This window comes from Trichosurus vulpecula, chromosome 7 (genome assembly GCF_011100635.1).
Source record: "Trichosurus vulpecula isolate mTriVul1 chromosome 7, mTriVul1.pri, whole genome shotgun sequence".
NCBI lineage: Eukaryota > Metazoa > Chordata > Mammalia > Diprotodontia > Phalangeridae > Trichosurus > Trichosurus vulpecula.
In genome coordinates, this window is record NC_050579.1 from 45,338,245 (window position 1) to 45,358,115 (window position 19,871).

Here is a 19,871-nt window from a genome sequence, read left to right on the forward strand (position 1 = left end):
ACCTACAGGGGTTCAGAATCACTGGGATGTAGAAGATATGACCAGTTGGAAGTCTGTTAATCTCAGGGAGAATTTTAAAGTTAATATTATAACCTAAGGGTAGAGTCAGCTAGGTGGCATGGTGGATAGAGAGCTGGGCCTGGAGTAAGGAAGATCTATGTTCAAATACTTACTAGCTTCATGACCCTGGACAAGTCACTTAACCTCTGTTTGCCTCAGTTTCCTTATCTGTAAAATGAGAATAATAAGAGCTCCTACCCCCCCATTACTCTTGTGAGGATCAAATGAGATAATATTTGTAAAGCATCTGACACAGCGCCTGACACTTGGTAGGAGCTTAATAAATGCGTATTCCCTTTCCCCTCCCTTCCCTTTTAGAACATTAGGCAGTTTAAGTGAGGAAGCAAGACCATGGAAAAGAATGGATAGTGATATTCTACTTCCCCAAGGCAGGGGACCAGGCTGGAAATTTGATGGAATGGCACTTGCTCCTCACACTTCTGTATCAGAAGACAGGTTGGAATGGAGCTTCTAATCTTCCCACAGCAGGCTGGAAGCCAGTAAGGACATGCAAGAGATATGGTGGTAAGGCACCCAATTCTCCTCTTCCCACTCCCACTGGGGCTGGATGTCATGCAGGAGACACTAGGGACAAAGGGAAGGTGCCTGTCTTTTCACCTCCTCTCCTCTACTGTAGTCCTTATGAGCCTAAGCTGTTCCTTGGCACAAAAACCCACCCTTTTTTAACTGAAATTTCTTCCACTGACATTGTGTAGTTGCTAATCTTAGAACACCATACTTTCTGAAGAATCAAAATTTCAGATCATCCAAAGAACAAAGGAGGGATAAATGGTGAATGTAAATAGTCTGTGACATATTTCCGCTGGTGACCTATGGGCACGAAATAAGCAGTCCTCCAATAACAGGATTGCTAACTGACCTTGAGTCACAGACTAATTAAGAATTCATAAAATGAGATGGTTAAACTAAATGATTTCTAAGGTCTCTTTTAGTGTTAACTTTGTATGATTCTCTAACACTATCATCAATACATCAAATGTAATTTGAGATTTCAGGGGAAGGATACATAAAGCATTGGTTCATCTCCACCATACCTATTCTGAGTAAATGCCCTTATACCTGGCTTTTACCTCCAAATCCATGTATATTGCACTCATGGCCAGCATGGTACCATCCCCAGAGATTGTCTTCAAATCTTTTCTCAGCATCTGCTCTGTAGTCAGCCCTGGAAAGTGGACAGGCAAAGGGTGAAGATAGGAAATGAAGGAGCTAAAGGAAAAGTAGAGGGCTCAGAGGCCAAGAAACCTTAGTCTAATAAAGGACTAGGACTACTGAGAAGGTTTAAAGGGACTGTACCATGAGAGTGAATGGGCAAGATAAACAAAAAAAAATCATCCCCAAATGGCATAAAACAAATTTGGTTACCTCTAATGTTAACACTGCAAAAAGAAAAATACAGATTGTAACAGTTTGGGCAGAATCTAAACAAATGATCTCAAAATTAAAAAAAAAAAAAAGTCTAAGGAATGGGGGCACACTAGTAAATGGCTAGGCTCACAGAATTTCATATCCCAGAAACATTAACCCTATCCTTCCCTTGGATTATAGGCAGATACCCAAATTTGGTTCTATTCCCTCCCTGTATACTGACTCCAATCCCTCCATCACTTGGTATTTTATCTCAGTACCTATGAACTCAGTTAATACATGATTTACTTGCTTTAAAATCTATGTTCTGTTTCCCTGATTAGACAGGGAGCTCCTGAGTGAAGAGAATATGTCTCTTAATACAGACTCTCCCAAATCCACACAAGCCAAGACACTATGTTACCACAGATACCAAGAATACATCTAGCTGCTGGACAAATATTCCTTATAGACTAATTAAATAATCAGTCTCATTCAAATCCTGGTTTCTTTCTGGCTTATGTTTACCCCATATTTATAGCCCAAACTATCTCTCCTACTTCTCAACTGCCCCAAACCATGACTACAGTGTTCAAGAACAAAGGAAGTACAAGAGTTTCCCACTGGTTTGCCCACCTACTATGCTAAGAAGGAAAGTTGGTTTAATGTTTCATACCTGATACATCAAACTTTGACTTCTGCAGGGACTCAAAGATGTTGCTCCTACTAGGCAGGTCGGGAAAGTGGGCTTCTAGCTGTGCCACATATTTAGAATCCTTTGGAGTGACCTTGCCAGCTTCAGGAGCCATGTTGACACAATCTAAGATTATAGTCCCTATGGGAAAGAGGAGTAAAGATACCTGAAATTCTGCCCTCACACACTACCCCAAACACTTCCTCCAAACTAACTAAACACACATCATTGGAAAGAGTGGAGTAAATTCACTGGGGGAAAAAGGCCTGGGAAGCACTTCATTCACTTTATTTCCTCCTTCACTTGTAAACTAAGAATGAAGATTAGTTATCAAAATCCCAGGAAAGCAGAAAGGGAAAAAAAACCTTGAGGTTGAAGTGGCAATAAAAAGAAGCAAAGCTGTTTCAGGCTTGGAAAACTTTTATCACAGGCAAGGATAGATGAGACTCCCCAAAGCAAAACAGGCAAACACCAGTAATGTTGGGCTACTAAACAGCTTGCAAAGGTGCAGGTTACCACTGTTCCCTTCAGTCTTCCTCCCCACAAATATCCAAAATGAAAATCACCCCATAAGCCTTCAGGCAAATACTGAACTGTATTATAGAATAACCTCAATGAGCAAAGGGGGAAAAGCCCTTTAGTCTGTACTGTGATGACTTGAAAAAGATTCAATCATTCCCTCCCCAACATTCCGCTCACCATGCAGAAGTGCTGCAGTTTGCCAGTCCAAGATTTCTGGCTTCCCCTGAAGGATTCTCTCAGCTACCAGAGTGGCACAGGACCCCACCAGCTCTGCTGTCACTTGGCAGGGAGGGAGGTGTTGTTGTTCCAAGGGCCGGTGGTCCAATACCTCTGTTACAGCCTTCTCTAGAACTGCATCACTGCTGTGAGGGGTAGGGGAGAGAAAAAAATAGGGATTTGGGAGAAAACTCCAATTGCCCCTACTAATCTATGGATCTCACAACAAGTCATTATAGAAGTCCTTAGGGAACTCTTAAGCTAGCCCTTAAGTTAGCCCTTCTCCAGATCATCAGTTCAACCATCATGCTCTCCCTCAGTTCACTTGTACGACTCTTTTGATAGCTGTAGTCACCTCTCAATCACATGAGTGGATTACATATCTTATATACTATCTGAAGTAAGTATTAATTTCCAAACTGTCTTCTCTCTGCCACTCAGCATGTTTTCTGGGATGTCTCCCTCCAAAATCTAGTTACCAGTTCAAGTGTGTGCTCGAGAAATGCAAGACTTATTTTAATGTTAGTTTGAGCCAAACATAATTAGGAAGATATGTTTATGTATTATGACAATTTTTCCAGTAGAAAATTAGGAATGGGATCATTAGTATAAAGTAAAAACAAACACTACCAAAATATTTCTAGAAATCTACTGTAAGATTTTACTCAAAGGTAACCAAGAAGTCATATGCCTTTATACAGGAATTTTCTGATCTCTTTTCAAAAGCAAAGCTACAAGGACAATATCCATTGGCTACTATGATAGTAATATTAAGCATTACTATAAAAATGCACCAAAACCAAGCAAAAATGTATGGATTATTAACTATTTTGGATTATCCATGACACTACTTATTGTAGTAGCAAGGATTTTTGAGAGATTACTTTTTATTTTTTAGTTATTACTAGTGTGTCACCCATCTTCAACTATTAAACTGGGAACCTCTTTTGAAGATTCTGTGTCTTTCAGTATGGCTATATGCTCTGCACACAGGAGGGACACTTGCTAAATACTGATAATTAGTAATTGTTACACTTACCTTGGCAGGATATGATGATCAACAAGGGTAAGGGTAAGTTGTCCAGTCTGGTGCAAAGCATAAAGGTCAATTTCATCACGGAATATCAAGGAAGACTCTGGGATGTTAAGTTCCGAAAGCAGAAAGACATTATCGCCTCTCAGAGCTAGCTCAGAGCGTGGGATATTTAAAACTGGCACAAAGGCTGCCTTGGACTCAGATGTCTGGATAGAAAGGTGAAAAGGAATTTGGTGTATTAAGAGTAGATGGGGGAAGAGAAAGATGGCCCATCTCTTGGCTACAAGGCAACATACACATACACACACACACACACACAGAATGAAAGAGGGCAAAGCAGCCTGACACAACCTCAGGTTGGGACCTCACTTATAACATCAGTCATAATGTGAATTTTAAGTCATAAACATTTCTGTGCTTGTTTATATATTTGAAAATACCATCCTTCTAAATAGTAAGGATGTGAAAATCAATGAAATGATAGATAACTTTGAAGTCTAAGTACTAGAGGGAAAAGACAATTATTAGTATGAAGAAGCCTGGAGAAATGGAATCAAAGTGCCTAGATAAGTGGAAAGCTGAATTAGGAATTAGGAAGACTACACTACAAAGTGAGGCAAACGACCCCACCCCAGGCACTCACATTTTCCAGGTAGAAGGCCAGAGTGAGAGCAGACACCATAGAGTCCAAGTCACAGGCCTCATTTCCCAATACAACATGAAGAGGTCCGGATTCCTGAAAAGAGAAAGGAGGTGGTTAGGAAGAGAGAGGAAAGCAGAACTATGAAAAGTCTAAGATTTCAACCATCTAGCAAAGCCTACGGGATGAAGCAAAAGGAGTAATCAGAGAAAAATTTCTATCTCTAATGCTTCTATCAATAAAACAGAAAAGAACAGGCCAATGAACTGGGCATGCAAAGAAGAAAACTAGAAAAAGATCAAATTAAAAATCCCCAATTAAACAGTAAATTGGAAATCTTAAAAATCAAAGTGCTGAGTATAAGAAAACCACTCAATTAATAAAACCAGGAGTTGGTTTTATTTAAAAAAAAAACCCCAACAAAACAGATAAACTATTAGTTAATATAATTTTAAAAAGAGAGAAGAAAGCTAAATCACTAGTATTAAAAAATGCAAGTGAATATACCATTAGTGAAGATGAAATCAAAGTAATTATAAGGAGTTATTTCATGCAATTATATGCCAATAAATTTAACAATTTAAGTGAAATGTAAAAATATTTACAAAAATATAAATTGTGTGATTAACAGAAGAGGAAATAGAATATCTAAATAAATCTGTTTTTAGAAAAAGAAATTAAACAGGCCATAAATGAGCTTCCTAAAAAAAAGCATGAGGATCAGATGGATTTACAAGTGAATTCCAGCCAACATTAAAAGACCAACTAATTCCAAATCTACCACAAATTATTTCTATAAACGTTTGTGTTTAATGGTAGCCTTTGCTAAGATAGGCCAGGGAGGGAGAAAAAAAATAAAAAGTACACAGAAGAGAACAAAAGAAAAATTAGAAGAAAGCACAGAAAAGCAGAGTAGCTTTGAAAATGATATTTAATATTTATTACATAATTTAAAAAAAAGTAAACCGTGTAAAATGGAAATTCATGGTTTTATGTTGACTCCTCTTATATTATGCTGTATATATGGATATTTTTGGGATTTTTTTGTATTTAAATTAAAAATGAATAAAAATTTTAAAAAAAATGACTTGGAAATCCTAAGGATAGGTAGCAAGATAGATGGCCAGGCCAAGAGGTCCTTAAGTTGGATCATATTGACAGGGTACAGGCTCTGGGAACCCCCTGGAACTCTCCTAGAATCTTCCCAGCCTTTCATTATCACTATGCCCAGTTCCCTGTTACCCTTAACCTAGCCTAGCCCTCCATTGTCTGTTATCTCTGGATTGCCTTATGCTACTTCCCACCCTTGATTCTATCAAAACTCATTCTCTTGATCCCTGGCTTCTGACCTCTAGTCACTCCAGCCTACTGGCCCACTACCATCAAGATCCTCCCTACACCCCTTCTTCCCTAGACTACTTGGCCAACCCTAGATCCCTCCCACAGCAGCCTCCATTAAGGTGCTCAGATTCAGTCTGGCTAACTTATATTGAAAAATGTTCAGATTCCTCAAGGGTCTACCCAACATGGTGGATCTTTAATAAGCTATGTTTTACTTTGGCTGAAAGAAAGCATGAGTTGAATCCATTCAGGCCGGACCCGCCTGTACTCTGGGGTCCCAGCACCCCTAAACTCCAACATAATGACATCAGGGGTACGTGTAGAGAAGTTGGCCTTGGCACGGAGAAGGGTCACCTCTCCAACAGATCTGTAATAGGAGAAAATGAGGGATGATGTCCATTCCTATTTTTCCGTCAGTAACTCACCTTGCTTGAGCACAGTGCCTGGTACATAGTAAGTGCTATAAAAATGTTGCTCTTATTTTTATTAAAATCAAGTTGAGACTTTTAACTTAAAAAAAAAAGATTTCCACCTTCTTAAACATATCTGATATTCATAACAACCCTATGAAGTAGGTGGCCAGTATTTTGATGATACGTCCATTTCACAGACAGGGAAACAAGAAAAAGAATAGATATAACAATAATACTGATTATATGAGCCTCTTCCTAATCTGAGCTGACAGCATCTCCAGGTTAACCTCCAATTTCCTTAATGAATCCATGTCATTCCCCACAGTGACTGTCTCAAACTTTTTCTTCTCTCTTCAAAACCACAACCACATCCCAAACCACCACATTTGGAGCAGATGCTATACTAAGGAGATTGAGGACAAGTGTTCAGAATCCTTACCCATTTTCTTCTCCTTCCCTCTCTACACATAGGCACACCTATTCCTTTGCTGAAGCTTATTCTTCTTAAAACCTCTCTTCTTCTTCCCAACCTTCCTCTCCTACATCTTCAATCTCTTCTTATTTACTGGCTCCATCCCATCTCCCTATAAAAATGCTCATCTCCCTAATTACTGGGGGGTGGGGGGGGGAGAGAAGGTGGAGGATCCTTCCTTTGACCCTTCTATACAATCTAGCTCCAGCCACCACCCCCACCCCCACCCCCCTCAACACCCCTTCTCTTCACAAAAATGAAATACTTTTGGACAAAGTATTCTAAAATCAATACCGTCACTTCCTCAAGATCCCCTCCCTTCTTAATCCTCCACTACTCTATGGAAATGGCTTTCTTAAAAGTGACCAATGCTGTTACTTTGGCAAGTCATTTAACTTCTCAGGACTATAAACTGTTGAACTGGGGGGATATGTATAGATGGAGGGAGTTTCCTCACTGGGAGTGATTTATATCAATGAAACCACATGTTAAAAAAAAGTTACCAATGATTATTCAGTTCCAAAGCTCTTTTTTCAATCCTCTTCATTTGACCTCAGCAGCTTTTGGCAAGGAGAGACAACCCACTCTTCCCCAGGGTTTCAGAGACTTCCCACTCTCCAGGTCCTCCTTCTACCTCCCAAAGCACTAGATTCCCTTTCACAGGGAGTGCTTCCTTTATGTTTATGCCTCTCCTCATACCCATCTCTGTCTTCCCAAACCTGCTCCTTCTGACTCAATTATATCTGGCAGCAGCACCAGCATTTACTCAGCCTCCTAAGTCCCGATCCTTAGTAGGATCCTCTCTAACTCTTCCTTTTCAATTGTTCAAACAATGAACGTTTTATTAACTACACACTATGTTCAAGGTATTCTCCCAGGTCCTTGGGATACAAGTGAAAGAAACAATCCCTACTCACAAGGCATACAAGTTCAAATATAAATATATACAACATAAATGTAAAGTGGATATATACAAATACATATAAAGTAATTAAATACAAAGTGGTTTGGGAGTGAGGGCACTGGCAATTGGGGAAGGATCAGGAAAGGTTTCATGTAGAAGGCTTGAAAAAAACTGAAAACTCCGAGTGGACATTGGTTGGGGAATGACTGAACAAACTGTGACATGTGAATATAATGGAATATTATTGTGTTGTCAGAAATGACAAAAGGAATGGTTTTAGAGAAACCTGAGATTTCTTGTTATCAGTTATGAACTGATGCAGACTGAAATAAGCAGAACCAGGAGAATAATTTATAAAATAACAACACTGTAAAAAGCAAAAACTTCAAAAGACTTAACTGATGAGGAAGCATGCTACCCCACCTCCAGAAAGCTGAGAGACTAAGTATACAGTAGGACAAACGTTTTTATATATGGTGAGTATGGGAATTTGCTTTGTTTGACTATGCACATTTGTTACAATGGTTTTGTTTTAGTTTTTTTTTTTTTAAAGGGAGGGACAGGTAGAACAAAGAGAAAGGATAGGAATAGGATTCCCCCACCTCCCCCCACCAACTAAAAGTTGATAAGAGAACAGAAGGAATCCCAAACAAGCAAAGTTTCATGTTGAATTTATTATATGGTTTAAAAGAACTCAAGCTCTGCATAAAGGAAATTTGAAATTTCATATACAATCCTCTCCTGTATGTATGCCACACTGTATGTAGAAATGAAAAGAAAAAAGAATGTGGTACTTGAGCTGCATCTTAAAGCAATATAAGGATTCTATGAAGTGGAGGTAAGGAGAGAATACATTTCAGGCATAAGGGATAGCCAGTACAAAGGTAGAAGACAGGCAACGGAGTGAATGTCTTGTGTGAGTCACAGAAAAGTGAGTTGGACTGGACTAGAGAGTGCAGGGAGAAGAGTAATGTCTATGAAAACTGTAAAGACAGGTTGCAGTCAGTTTGTAAAAGGTCTAAAAAGCTAAACAGAGGAGTTAATATTTTGTCCTAGGGGCAGAAGGGAGCCACAGGAGTTAAATGAATAGGGGAATCATGTGGTCAGATGTGCCCTTAAGATAAATTGCTCTGGCTGCAATGTGTAGGATGGATAGGAATGGGGAAAGATGGAGAAGGGAGACCAACGAAGAGTAGGTTAAAGTAATCTATGTAAGAAGTGATGAGGGCCTGGTTCAAGTAGAGAAGAAGGATGATGCCAGAGATGTGCACTGAGAAACACCATTTGGTAGTGGACTGGACATATGGGAAGAGAAAAGTAAATGACTGAGGATAATGAAAAGGTTAAAAACCTGGGAGACTGGAAAGCTTGTAGTGCCACAAACAAAAATAGGGAATTAAGGAAGAGGGGAAAAAGGAATTACAATGAGTTCACTTTTGGACACGAAGAGTATGAGATATCTCTAGGCCATTCAGTTTGAAATGTCCAATAATCAATGGATGATATGAGGGACTTATGTTTGAGTGGTGAAGGCCTCTCATGGAATCTGGATCTCTGCCTTTCTGTGAGTTAGGTGGTATGAATGGGGGTGGGGACCTTTCTGCATGGCTCAGGGCTTCTGACTGACAGCTAGGCCTAAATTTCGAGTAACTAAAATCACCTGAACTGTGTCCTCGCCAAATAAGGATAAAAGTGTTCTTAAGAATTGTTATTGGCTCAATTAGTTTTTCCTTGTCCCTTGTATCTGGGTTAGATTTCTCGAGAGACTGTAAGCTCGTGGACTCCACCAAAGACAGTAAAATGTCAGTGGTGGGGTGGGGGTTGTTTGCATTAGGGTATAAAGCTAAGTTCTGCCCTCTGGGAGCCACCTGCCTCTCCCTAACGATTGTCTATCGGTTCCGGAGACCGCCCTTTCTTGAGATCTTAATAAAGAAGTTTTCTGTTTCTACCTTGAGACCTCTGACTCTTTTAATTAATTGCTGGCGGGTGGTCTCACCCTACAGATGTTCAAGAGAGAGCTTGAGGCTGGATATAGAAATCTGGGCATCATCTGCAGTAAGATGAAAATGAAACTCACGAGAACTGATGTAGAAAGAAAACAGAGGGCCTTGAATAGAACCTTAGGAAGAATGATATGGATGATGAGTCAGCAAAGGAGTCGGAGGAAGAATGGATAGAGAAGTAGGAGACCCAGGGGAGATCACTGTCTCTCCACTGTCCCAAAAACCTCAAGAAGAGATTATCCAGTCAGAGATGGTGATCAATAGTGGCAAAGGCTGCAGAGAAACAGATATGGACTGAGAAAAGACCATCAAATTTTAAAATTAAGAGATAGTTGGTGATTTTAGAAGAGAGTAGCTTCAGCTAAGTCGAGGTTGGTGGTTATATTGGAAAGGACTGAAACGTGATAGAAGAGGAAATGGAGACAAGTAATGATGAGGTAAAGTCTCTGGGAACCCCCTAGAACTCTTCTTGAATCTTCCCACTTGATCTGGCCTTCGCCTAAGGCCATAAGCCTTTCATTATCTAGACCCAAATCTCTACCTAGCCTAGCCCTCTATTATACAGCTGCTTCCTACTCTTAATCCTATCAAAATCCCATTCTCTTGTTTCCCGGAGTCTTGACCTCTAGTTACCCCAGTCCCATCAAGATCCTCCTTAGGCTCCTCCTCAAGACCCTCTCTAAACCCCTCCTCTAGTCACCCCAGACTACTCGACCACCCCTCAATACCTCCCACAATCTGTATGTTTCATCTTGCCTCCAAGAAGGCGCTCAGATTCAATCTAGTTCAGTAGATTGGATCTGGCCCCCTTCTGAAAACAAGCATCACAAAGGGTGAGATTTCTTAAGACAACCCATTATGGTGAATCTTTAATAAACTTTGTCTTTTTCCTTGGCTGAGAAGGCTTGAGTTGAATTCATTCGGCCAGGCCTCAGTGCATCTGTATTTTGGGGTCTCGAGCACCCCTAGAAACATATGGTTCCCTACTATCATCATTTTTCTTTAACCTCATCTGTAATAGCTTTTTCAAGGAGTCTGGCTAAAAAAAGGGAAGACGGTGGTAGAGAGCTTGAGGGGAATAAGGTCCAGTAAAGTGTTTTTTTTTAAGGGTGAGGGAGACTAGGGTAAGTTCAAAGGCAGTAGAGAAAGAACCAATAGGTACTGAGAGGTTGAAGATTTGAGAGAAGACAACTGAGGAAACAATCTGCTGGAGAAGACCAAAGAAGACAGGATCAAGTACCTATGTATACAGGTTGGCTGATAACAGAAAATCTCTGATTTGCAGCAGCAAGGCATAGTAGAAGTCAGTTATCATGAATTTGTAATGTAAGCAGGGAACAAGGTTGTAAGATTTTCTCCAACTGCATTTGTCAGCTGGTGAATAGGAGTGGAGGCAGATGGTGGGAGTAATCCAGGGCTGAAGTTTGGCAAGATCCGAATAGTGACAGGACAAGGAGGCAAGTGAATTGAGGGCAGAAGACAGTGTAGGATGGAAATAACTAAATACTAGACCAAGATTAGAGGAGGAAGAAAGTGAAGTCAGAGAAAGGGTAATGTTCTGAGAAAGTAGTGAGAGGAGAAGGATTAAAGATCTACACATAGGTGAAAAATAGGTTTAAGAGGGGTGAAGTATAGGAAAGATAGAATGATAGGAGGTTATATGTTCAGTGTGGAAGCAAATTTTTTAAAAAACAAACCCACCTTTTTTTTAAAAGTTCAGTTTAGGTTTTGGTCTAAAAGCCCTCTCCAGGCTTCCCACCTCCCCCTCTAGAAAGGTAGGTAATAGATCAAGGACAATAGGGAACAGATAAAAGGTGGAAACTAAATCAAGAACAAAGAATACCTCCACCAAGTTAAGGCCATAGTTTGTACTTCTGAAGCATAGATAGGGCTCCAGATTCAACTATGGCTAAGGGCAGTCTTCTCCTTCCCCTAAGGGGAATGGCCTGTGACTCGTGGGTCTCCTAAACTCTGCTTCCCACTTCAGTCCATCTTCCATCAAGAGATCAAATTGATCTTTCTAAAGTATGGTTCGTCCCAGTCACTCCTTTGTTCAATAAACTCCAGTGGCTTCCTATCATTTTTAGGGTCAAATATAAAATCCTCTATTTTACTCCTAAAGCCTTTAAAATAAGGTCCTTTCCCTATCTTTCAAATCTTCTCACATCTAACTACTTGCCAAGTTAGATGGCATTTTCCCTGGCAGTCCCTCCAGCCAGAAGTTTTCTCCATTCCCATCTCTGCCTCCAGGTTTTCTCTAAATCTCAAGTAAACGTTCTACCTCCTCCCAGAAGCCTTTCTCAATCCCTCTTAATGCTAATGCCTTCCTTTTGTGATTATCTATGATTTATCCAATAGATATCTTGTCAGTTCACAGTTGTTTGCAGGTTGTCTCTCTAGACTAATTTCCTTGGGAGCAGGCAATGTTTTTGACCTTTCCTTGTATCCCCAACACTTAGCATATTTTGTTGTTGTTTAGTCAGTCAGTCCTGTCCAATTCTTCACGACCCCACTTGGGGTTTTCTTAGCAAAGATATTAGAGTGGTTTGCCATTTTCTTTTCCAGCTCTTTTACAGATGAGGAAACTGAGGCAAACAGGGTTAAGAGCCTGCCCAGGGTCATAGAAGGCAATAAATAAACGTTTGTAGATTTGACTTTACCAAAGAAAGTGCCCAATTCTCTGCAAAGGAAATATTCAGAATATACTAATATTCAGAATAGATTCCCGAAAGCAACAAAAGGCTCAGTGCAGGGAATACTAGACCTGAAGTCAGGAAGGGTCTGGGTCCAAATCTAGCCTTAGATACTTATCAGCTGCTGGACCCAGGCGAAGTCGCTTAACTGCTTTCTGACACAGGTTCCTCATCTGTAAAATAGGAATAACAATACCTAACTCTCAGTGCTATTGTAGAATAAAGTGAGATAATATTTGTAGAGTTTTGTAAACCACATGTGGCCTAGAAGCCACAGGTTCCCCACCTCTGAAGGCCATTAAAGAGAATTGGAAAGTTAGAGAATTTGAGGGAACATCTATGTGATTAGTATAAAGGTAGGATTTGGGGAGAGGAAAATGATGAGCTAGATATTAAACTTCTTGATAAAGATGCGAAAATGATGTGGGTGATGAGGTTTAGATTGCAGGAGCCCCCTTGAATCTTCCCACTAGATGAGGCACTTGCCTGGGGCTGTAACCCTTTCATTATTGCTAGGCCGAAATCTCTAGGCTAGGTTACTCTTAACCTAGCCTAGCCCTCCATTGTCTGGCTAGCTGCCACCCTTGATCCTATCAAAGTGTCTATGCCTATATCTGTTCCCCTTAAACTAGCCTAACCCTACAAGGTTTGTTATCTCCAGGTAGCCTTCAGCTACTTCCCACCCTTAATTCCATTCTCTTGGTTCCAGGAGTCTGACCTCATCCCAGTCCCATTAAGCTCCTCCTTAGCCTCCTCCTCAAGACCCTCCCTAAACCCCTCCTCCCACCACCCCAGGACCACCCTAGATCCCTCCCACAATCTTTGTGTACATAAGTTTCATCTTGCCTCCAAGAAGGGGCTCAGATTCCATCTACCTCAGAAGGAATCTGTCTTGCTTGTGAAAACGAGCGTCACAAATGGTGAGATTTCTTAAGACAACCCATTATGGTGAATTTGTAATAAACTTTTTCTTTCTTTGGCTGTGAGAAGGCTTGAATCAAATTCACTGGAGCAGGACCCGGCGTGTTGGTATTTTGGGGTCTTGACCACCCCTAAAAGCATATAGTTCCCTGACCTCTTCATGGGGGCTGGCATTCTACAGCCTCCATGATTTTAGACAAGATAAAAAATTCTGATTGAGTGGGCTTTCAAAGGAAGCAAGGACTGAAGAAAGTAAAGGGAAAATCTGGAAATGACAGCAGCAAGCAATGCTCATTCAGACTCATATCATGCCATTGCTTGCCAGACTCCATTGCTGACTTTACCATGTTGCCCTCTGGCACTGAAAGCATATGCTACCCTGAGGCCCCTTTTTCTGACTGTGCCTAGGGTATTGTAAAGCCTATCAGTAAGTGAAAAGATCTTTCCTGCCCATTGAATAGGCTTTAGGTGGGGCCAACTGAGGCACTGTTAGTCATTACTTTGACTACAGTTTTTAAGTCTTTCTAAATTATTTTTCTTTGGGGGCAACTAGGCGGCACCATGAGTAGAGCACCAGCTCTAGAGTCTGGAGGACCTGAGTTCAAATCCAGCCTCAGACACTTGACACACATACTAGCTGTGTGACCTTGGGCAAGTCACTTAACCCCAACTGCCCTGCCCCGCCCCCCAAAAGAAAAACCAAAGTTGTTTCCAGTTCTGCTCACTTCATCCCATAGTTGAAGGGGGAAAAAACCCAGGGATTCAGGGATCCCAAACTTAAGTTCCCAGGGCAAAGGTCATCTGGAATGAATTCACGGACCCAAGCAGTCAAGTTGGCAAAAGTTTATTGTTATGCTTTACAGCAGGCAAGAGTTCTTAGGGAACCTGCATCTAAAAGGGGACACAATTATATCTTACATAGGGCATTTTGGGGGGAAATGTGTCAAGTGTCTTGATTAGTTGTTTTGGGGTGCAATTAGGGAGTGGTTAAGGAGTGGCTAGTTCTTAAAGGAACATGCATTTTTAGTATCTACTGTGCAGGCTTATCACCCAGAGTTCACTGGGAAAGAGCCCAAGGTAGGGCTAGGAGGAGGTATGGTTTTGACCCTGAAACATCACTAAGTCAGCCAACAGTCAGGGCTAGCTGTAGACATCCAGCTTGCTTCTATCAAGTGTCTTGTCAGTCAAGATTAATGTAAGGAGTATACATTTGACTATGTCTAGGATACACATCAGTAAAGTCAGTAGGCAGTAAATATTGTTACGTCCCAGTGTACAGCCAACACATAGGAAGTCTAAACTAATAAATTCTATAGGTGCAGCTGGCTGCAGTATCAGGAGGAGAGCTAAGGGTTTTGCTAAGGCATGCTGCCCTTGAACTGGTGAGAATCTGCTAGGGTCAATGCTCTGAAGCTAGGGAGAGAGGTGATTTTGGAATTGGGGTTCAGGCACAGGCACCCAAGCAGAGGCTGTTAGAATTAGGGTTCAAACACAAGCACCCAAGCACCTCATCACCACGTCATTTTATAGTACCTAAGAGTCACTGAAATAATCTCTTTTGTTACAGTGTAACATTATATTAACATGCCACAATTTGTTCAGTCTTTACTGAATTAATCTAAGGCAACCCTTTATTTAGAATTCTAGTTCTTTCCCTTCTCTAATCTCCCATCTTTTTAATTCCTAATTCTCTACTAGAAAGTTTATTTTGCAGTAAAGAAAGCTGAACTCTGCAGAACTGACACTTTCAAATTGTGGTGCTGGAGAAGATTTTTGAGAGTTCCTTGGACAGTAAAGGAGGTCAAATCAGTCAATATTTAAAAAAAAAATTACTCTGGCTATTTCTTAGAAGGACAAATACTGAAGCTGAAGCTTAAATATTTTGGTCCCATAATGAGAAGATACAACTCACTGGAAAAGAGTGATGCTAGGAAAGACTGAAAGCAAAAGGAGAAGGGGCCCACAGAGGATGAGATGGATAGTGTCATGGAAGTAAATGAACATGGGCTTGGACAGACTTCAAGACATAGTGGAAGACAGAAGGACCTGTTGTGCTACAGTCCATAGGGTCACAAAGAGCTGAACACAACTGAACAACTCAACAACGAATTCCTTTCCTGTTATTGTCATCCCTCTTAATCCCAGCACCCTCACTATTCCAAATTATTTTCCTGCTGAGCTAAATATATTTTTACTCAGAACTCTTTGAGTATGTGTTCAACCCACCTTTGTCCATTTCAGATGAGAGTGAGGTTCACTGACGCCCACTTCTCTACCTCTTCCTCTGTTTGGATATTCTATATTCTTCTTTTCATATATCCCAATTAAGAGAAATAACAAGTTCCAACTTTCTCTTTCTCCTTTCTACACTAATGTATTCCTTTTACCCTCACCTCTCTTTGTCCCCTTAAAACACACAGAACAGAAATAATCCACTCCTCTCCCCCTGTTTTTCTTATTTAACTCCCTCAATATCCTTTGAAGGCATTAAGATTCTGAAGGGAAACTTGTATCTTTTCCTCCTACAAGAGGATGTATCATATAGCTCCTTCCAATTGCTCAAATTTACCTTTCTAGATTTCTCTGGACTCATGCATTTGTAGTTCAAAGTAAACTACTTAGCTCTTATCTTTCATCAAAACATTAAACATCCTTATTTTTAAAATTTATGTATGTATACATATACATATGTAGATACATAAATCAGCAAAAATCTACCTTCTCACCCTTCTCCTCTTCCCCAACCCTCTGTGAGATATCAAGAAAAAAATAAAATAAAACCTATTACAAACATGTGTAGTCAACCAAAACAAATTTCCACATTCACTGTGTCTAAAAAACTACCTGTTTCATTCTTTGCTTTGAGGCTTTTGCCTATCAGGAGATGGGAAGCCTATTTCATCGCTAGTCCTCTGGAAATGCTGATGAGAGTTCCTAATTCTTTCAAAGTTGTTCACATTTACTATACTGATGTCACTGGATAAATTGTTTTCATTCTGTTCATTTAACTCTGTATCAGTTTGTACAAATCTTCTTAGGTTTCTTTGAAATCACCTCCTTCATCATTTCTTACAGCACAATAGTATCCCATCACATTACAACTAAAGTGGAGGGACAGTTGGTGCATGACTTTTTATTTGCAAATGACTGTGCACTCAATGCACCCTCTGAAACGGAGATACAACAAAGCATGGTTCAATTTTCTGCTGCTTGTGCTAATTTTGACCTAACAATTAACACCAAGAAAGCACAGGTGCTCTCTCAGCCAGCACCACACCACCCATATATGGAACCACTAGTTACAGCAAATGGAGAAATTTTGAATGCTGTGGATAAGTTCACTTAGCTTAAGAAGTATACTTTCCAGGGACGTACACATAGATTGTCAGAGCTAGCTCAGTGTTTGGGAGGCTCCAAAGGAAAGTGTGGGAGAGGAGTGTATTAGGCTGCCTAACAAAATGAAGGTCTACAGAGCTGTTGTGCTGACCTCATTGTTATATGCCCGTAAAACCTGGACAGTATACCAGCATCATGCCAGGATATCAAATCACTTCCATCTGAATTGTCTTAGGAAGATTCTGAAGATCACCTGGCAAGATAAGGTACCAGACACTGAGGTCCTTTCTCAAGGTGAACTGCCAAGCATTCAAACTACTGAAGAGAGAACAACTCTTGATGGGCTGGTCATGTTTGCATGTCAAACGTACAGTTGCCTAAAACACTGTTTTATGGAGAACTCACCAAAGGCAAATGCTCACAGGGTGGTGAGAAGAAGTGATACAAGGACACTCTGTCTCAAGGTCTCTCTGAAGAACTTTGGATCTGATTATGAGACATGAGACATACTGGCACAGGGCAGCCCAGCATGGTATGCCTACATTAAAGAAGTTGTGCTCTATAAGCGAAGCAGAATTACAGTAGCTCAAAAAAAATATGACATGTACAAATTTAGAGAATCCACCCCAAATGTTCACATGGATGATCTGTACCTGAACTATGGGACAGCATTCTGAGCTTATATGGGTCTGATTAGCCACAGTAGGACACACTGTTCTTTGACTCCCAACAATGTGATATCATTTTGGTCTTCTTCAAGAATGAAGGACAACAACCAACCATTCCATCACATTCATATGCCATAATTTGTTAATCCATCTCCCAGATTACTGGTACCCCCTCAGATTCCCATTCTTTGCCACCTCAAAAAGAGCTATAAATATTTTATACATCTTTAGAGTTAGTTTTGCTTAGGACTAATTCTTCCCTTAACCTACTCTCCTCTCTAATTTTCCCTGTTCCTCTTTCCCTCCTATTTCCCAATAGAGTGAAATGTATTTCTATGTGCATGTGTATTCTGTATTCCTCTTTCCTTTGACCAATTCATATGAGAGTGAGGTTCAACTGTCAGCTGCTCCCCTTATTTGTATAGATGTTTATTTTTAAACCCTGATTATGTGAGATAATTTTCCCTAACTTTCCTTTCTCCCCTTCATCCTTCTGTCTAACGTATTCCTCTTTCTCTCTCATTCCATTCTTCTGTTAAGATCAAGAAATAAAAGAACCACTCTCAGGTCTTGTGTAATTAATCCCCCTCTACAAACCCTGAAGATGATATGGTTCAGAGGGAACACATGTATCACCTCCCCATATTTAAAAGTAGAAGTTTATCTTCACTTAACCCTTTATCATTTTTCATTCATGCTTATCTTTTGATGTTTATCTTCACTCCTGGGTTTTGAACTTAGAAGTACTCTATTTCAATAAGGGTCCATTTTTCCCCCATAGTATTATATTTAGTTGTGCTAGGTAAACTATTCTTGGCTCTAAGCCTATATTCTTTGCCTTCTGAAATACTATATTCCAAGTTCTCAGCTCCTTTACAGTGGAGGCTGCTAAATTGTGATTGTGCCATATCAAACTAACAAAAAATTATTCTATAGAGCTCAAAAAACAATAAAATTCATCTGGAAGAACAAAGGAATCAATGAAAAGAAATGTGAAAGAAGGTAGTTGAGCTGTACCAGATCTCAAATGGCATTATAAAGGGGTAATCATCAAAACAATCTGGTACTGCCTAAGAAATAGAGTGATGGATCAGTGGTATTGATTAGGCACATATTACATTATGGTAAATGGCCATAGTAATCTAGTATATGATAAATCCAAAGATCCAAGCTTTTGGAACAAAACTCATTATTTGACAAAAACTGCTGGGAAAACTGAAAAAAAAAACAGTATGGCAGAAACCAGGTATAGATTAACATCTCACACTGTATACTAAGATAAGATCAAAATGGGTACATGATTTGCATATAGAGATACCATAAGTAAATTAGGAGAGCATGGAATAGTTTATCTGTCAGATTTGTGGATAAGGGAAGAATTTAGGACCAAAGAAAATATAGCGAGCATTACAAAATGTAAAACAGATAATTTTGATTATGTAAAATCAAAAAGCTTTTGCACAAACACAATTACCAACAATTTATTATTAACTGTGGTTCTTTGGTACTTGAATTCTTTCTGGCTATTTATATATATGTATATACATAGTATTATATTGTATTTATAAATATATATATTTATATTATTCAACCTCTAATCTCTTCTTTCCTCTGACGCTGACTCGACTCTTCCCACTCCAATCCATTCTCCATTCAGCCACTAAAATAATTTTCCTAAAACATGGGTCCAATCATGTAACCACCTCTCCTCCCACTGCAATAAACTCCAGTGGTTTCCTATTGCCACCAAGAGCAAATACAAAATGCTCCGTTTTCCATTCAAAGCCCTTCATAATCTAGCCCCTCCTACCTTTCCAATCTTCTTATACCTTATTCCTCAACCAATACTCTGATTCAGCGACACTGGCTGGCTCCATCTCTCAGCTCCAGACATTTTCTCTGACAGTCCCCCATGCCTGGATCACTCTCCCTCCTCGGCTCCCACCACTGACCTTTCTGGCTTCCTTTAAGTCCTAACTAAAGTCTCATCTTTTACAGGAAGCCTTCCTCAACCCCTCTTAATTCCAGTACTTTCCCACTATTAATTATTTCCTATTTATCTTATATACAGCTTGCTTTGTTTAGTTTGCATGTTGTTTCCTCCATTAGAATGTAAGCTGCTTGGGACTGTTTTGGTGGGGTTTTTTTCCTATTCCTAGTACTATGTGCCTGGCACATAGTAGATACTTAACAAATGTTTGATTGATTGATTGATTTTACTCTTTGGAATACTGTATTCAAGATTTCCTCTGGTTTTAGTAGAAGCTGCCAGGTCTTCTGTGATTCTGACTAGTTTCTTGAACTACTTTTTTTTTTTAATACTTTTCTAGATGCTTGAAGTATTTTTTTCTTTTTTTTTTGACATGAATTCTGGATTTTGACTATGATATTCCTAACTCTTTTCCTTTTGGGTTTCATTTCAGGAGAAGATCAGTGGATTCTTTTTGTCTTTACTTGGCCCTCTGCTCTTAAAAGACATATCAGTTTTCATTTAAGATTTCTTGAAATATTATCTAGGGTTTAAAAATCATAGTTTTGGGGAAGTTCAATGATTCTTAAATTTCCTCTTCTTGATATTTTCTGG

General features: G+C 39.9%; 1 protein-coding gene across 3 annotated transcripts in view; it reads right to left on the reverse strand.

Moving 5' to 3' along the window:
* Nucleotides 1–19,871, reverse strand: part of PRUNE1 (prune exopolyphosphatase 1) — a 54,889-nt gene that overhangs the window by 16,418 nt on the left and 18,600 nt on the right. Inside the window, exons 2-7 of one of the 3 annotated variants that reach the window (XM_036766497.1) lie at nt 6,093–6,244; nt 4,540–4,632; nt 3,900–4,102; nt 2,822–3,003; nt 2,105–2,263; nt 1,152–1,246 (exon numbers count right to left, since the gene is read on the reverse strand). In XM_036766497.1, coding sequence (XP_036622392.1) covers nt 1,152–1,246; nt 2,105–2,263; nt 2,822–3,003; nt 3,900–4,102; nt 4,540–4,632; nt 6,093–6,185 — 825 coding nt within the window. In that variant the 5' untranslated portion in view covers nt 6,186–6,244. Of the gene's footprint in view, nt 1–1,151; nt 1,247–2,104; nt 2,264–2,821; nt 3,007–3,899; nt 4,103–4,539; nt 4,633–6,092; nt 6,245–19,871 lie in introns of all 3 variants that reach the window. The other 2 variants (XM_036766496.1, XM_036766498.1) reach the window with 2 other exon arrangements.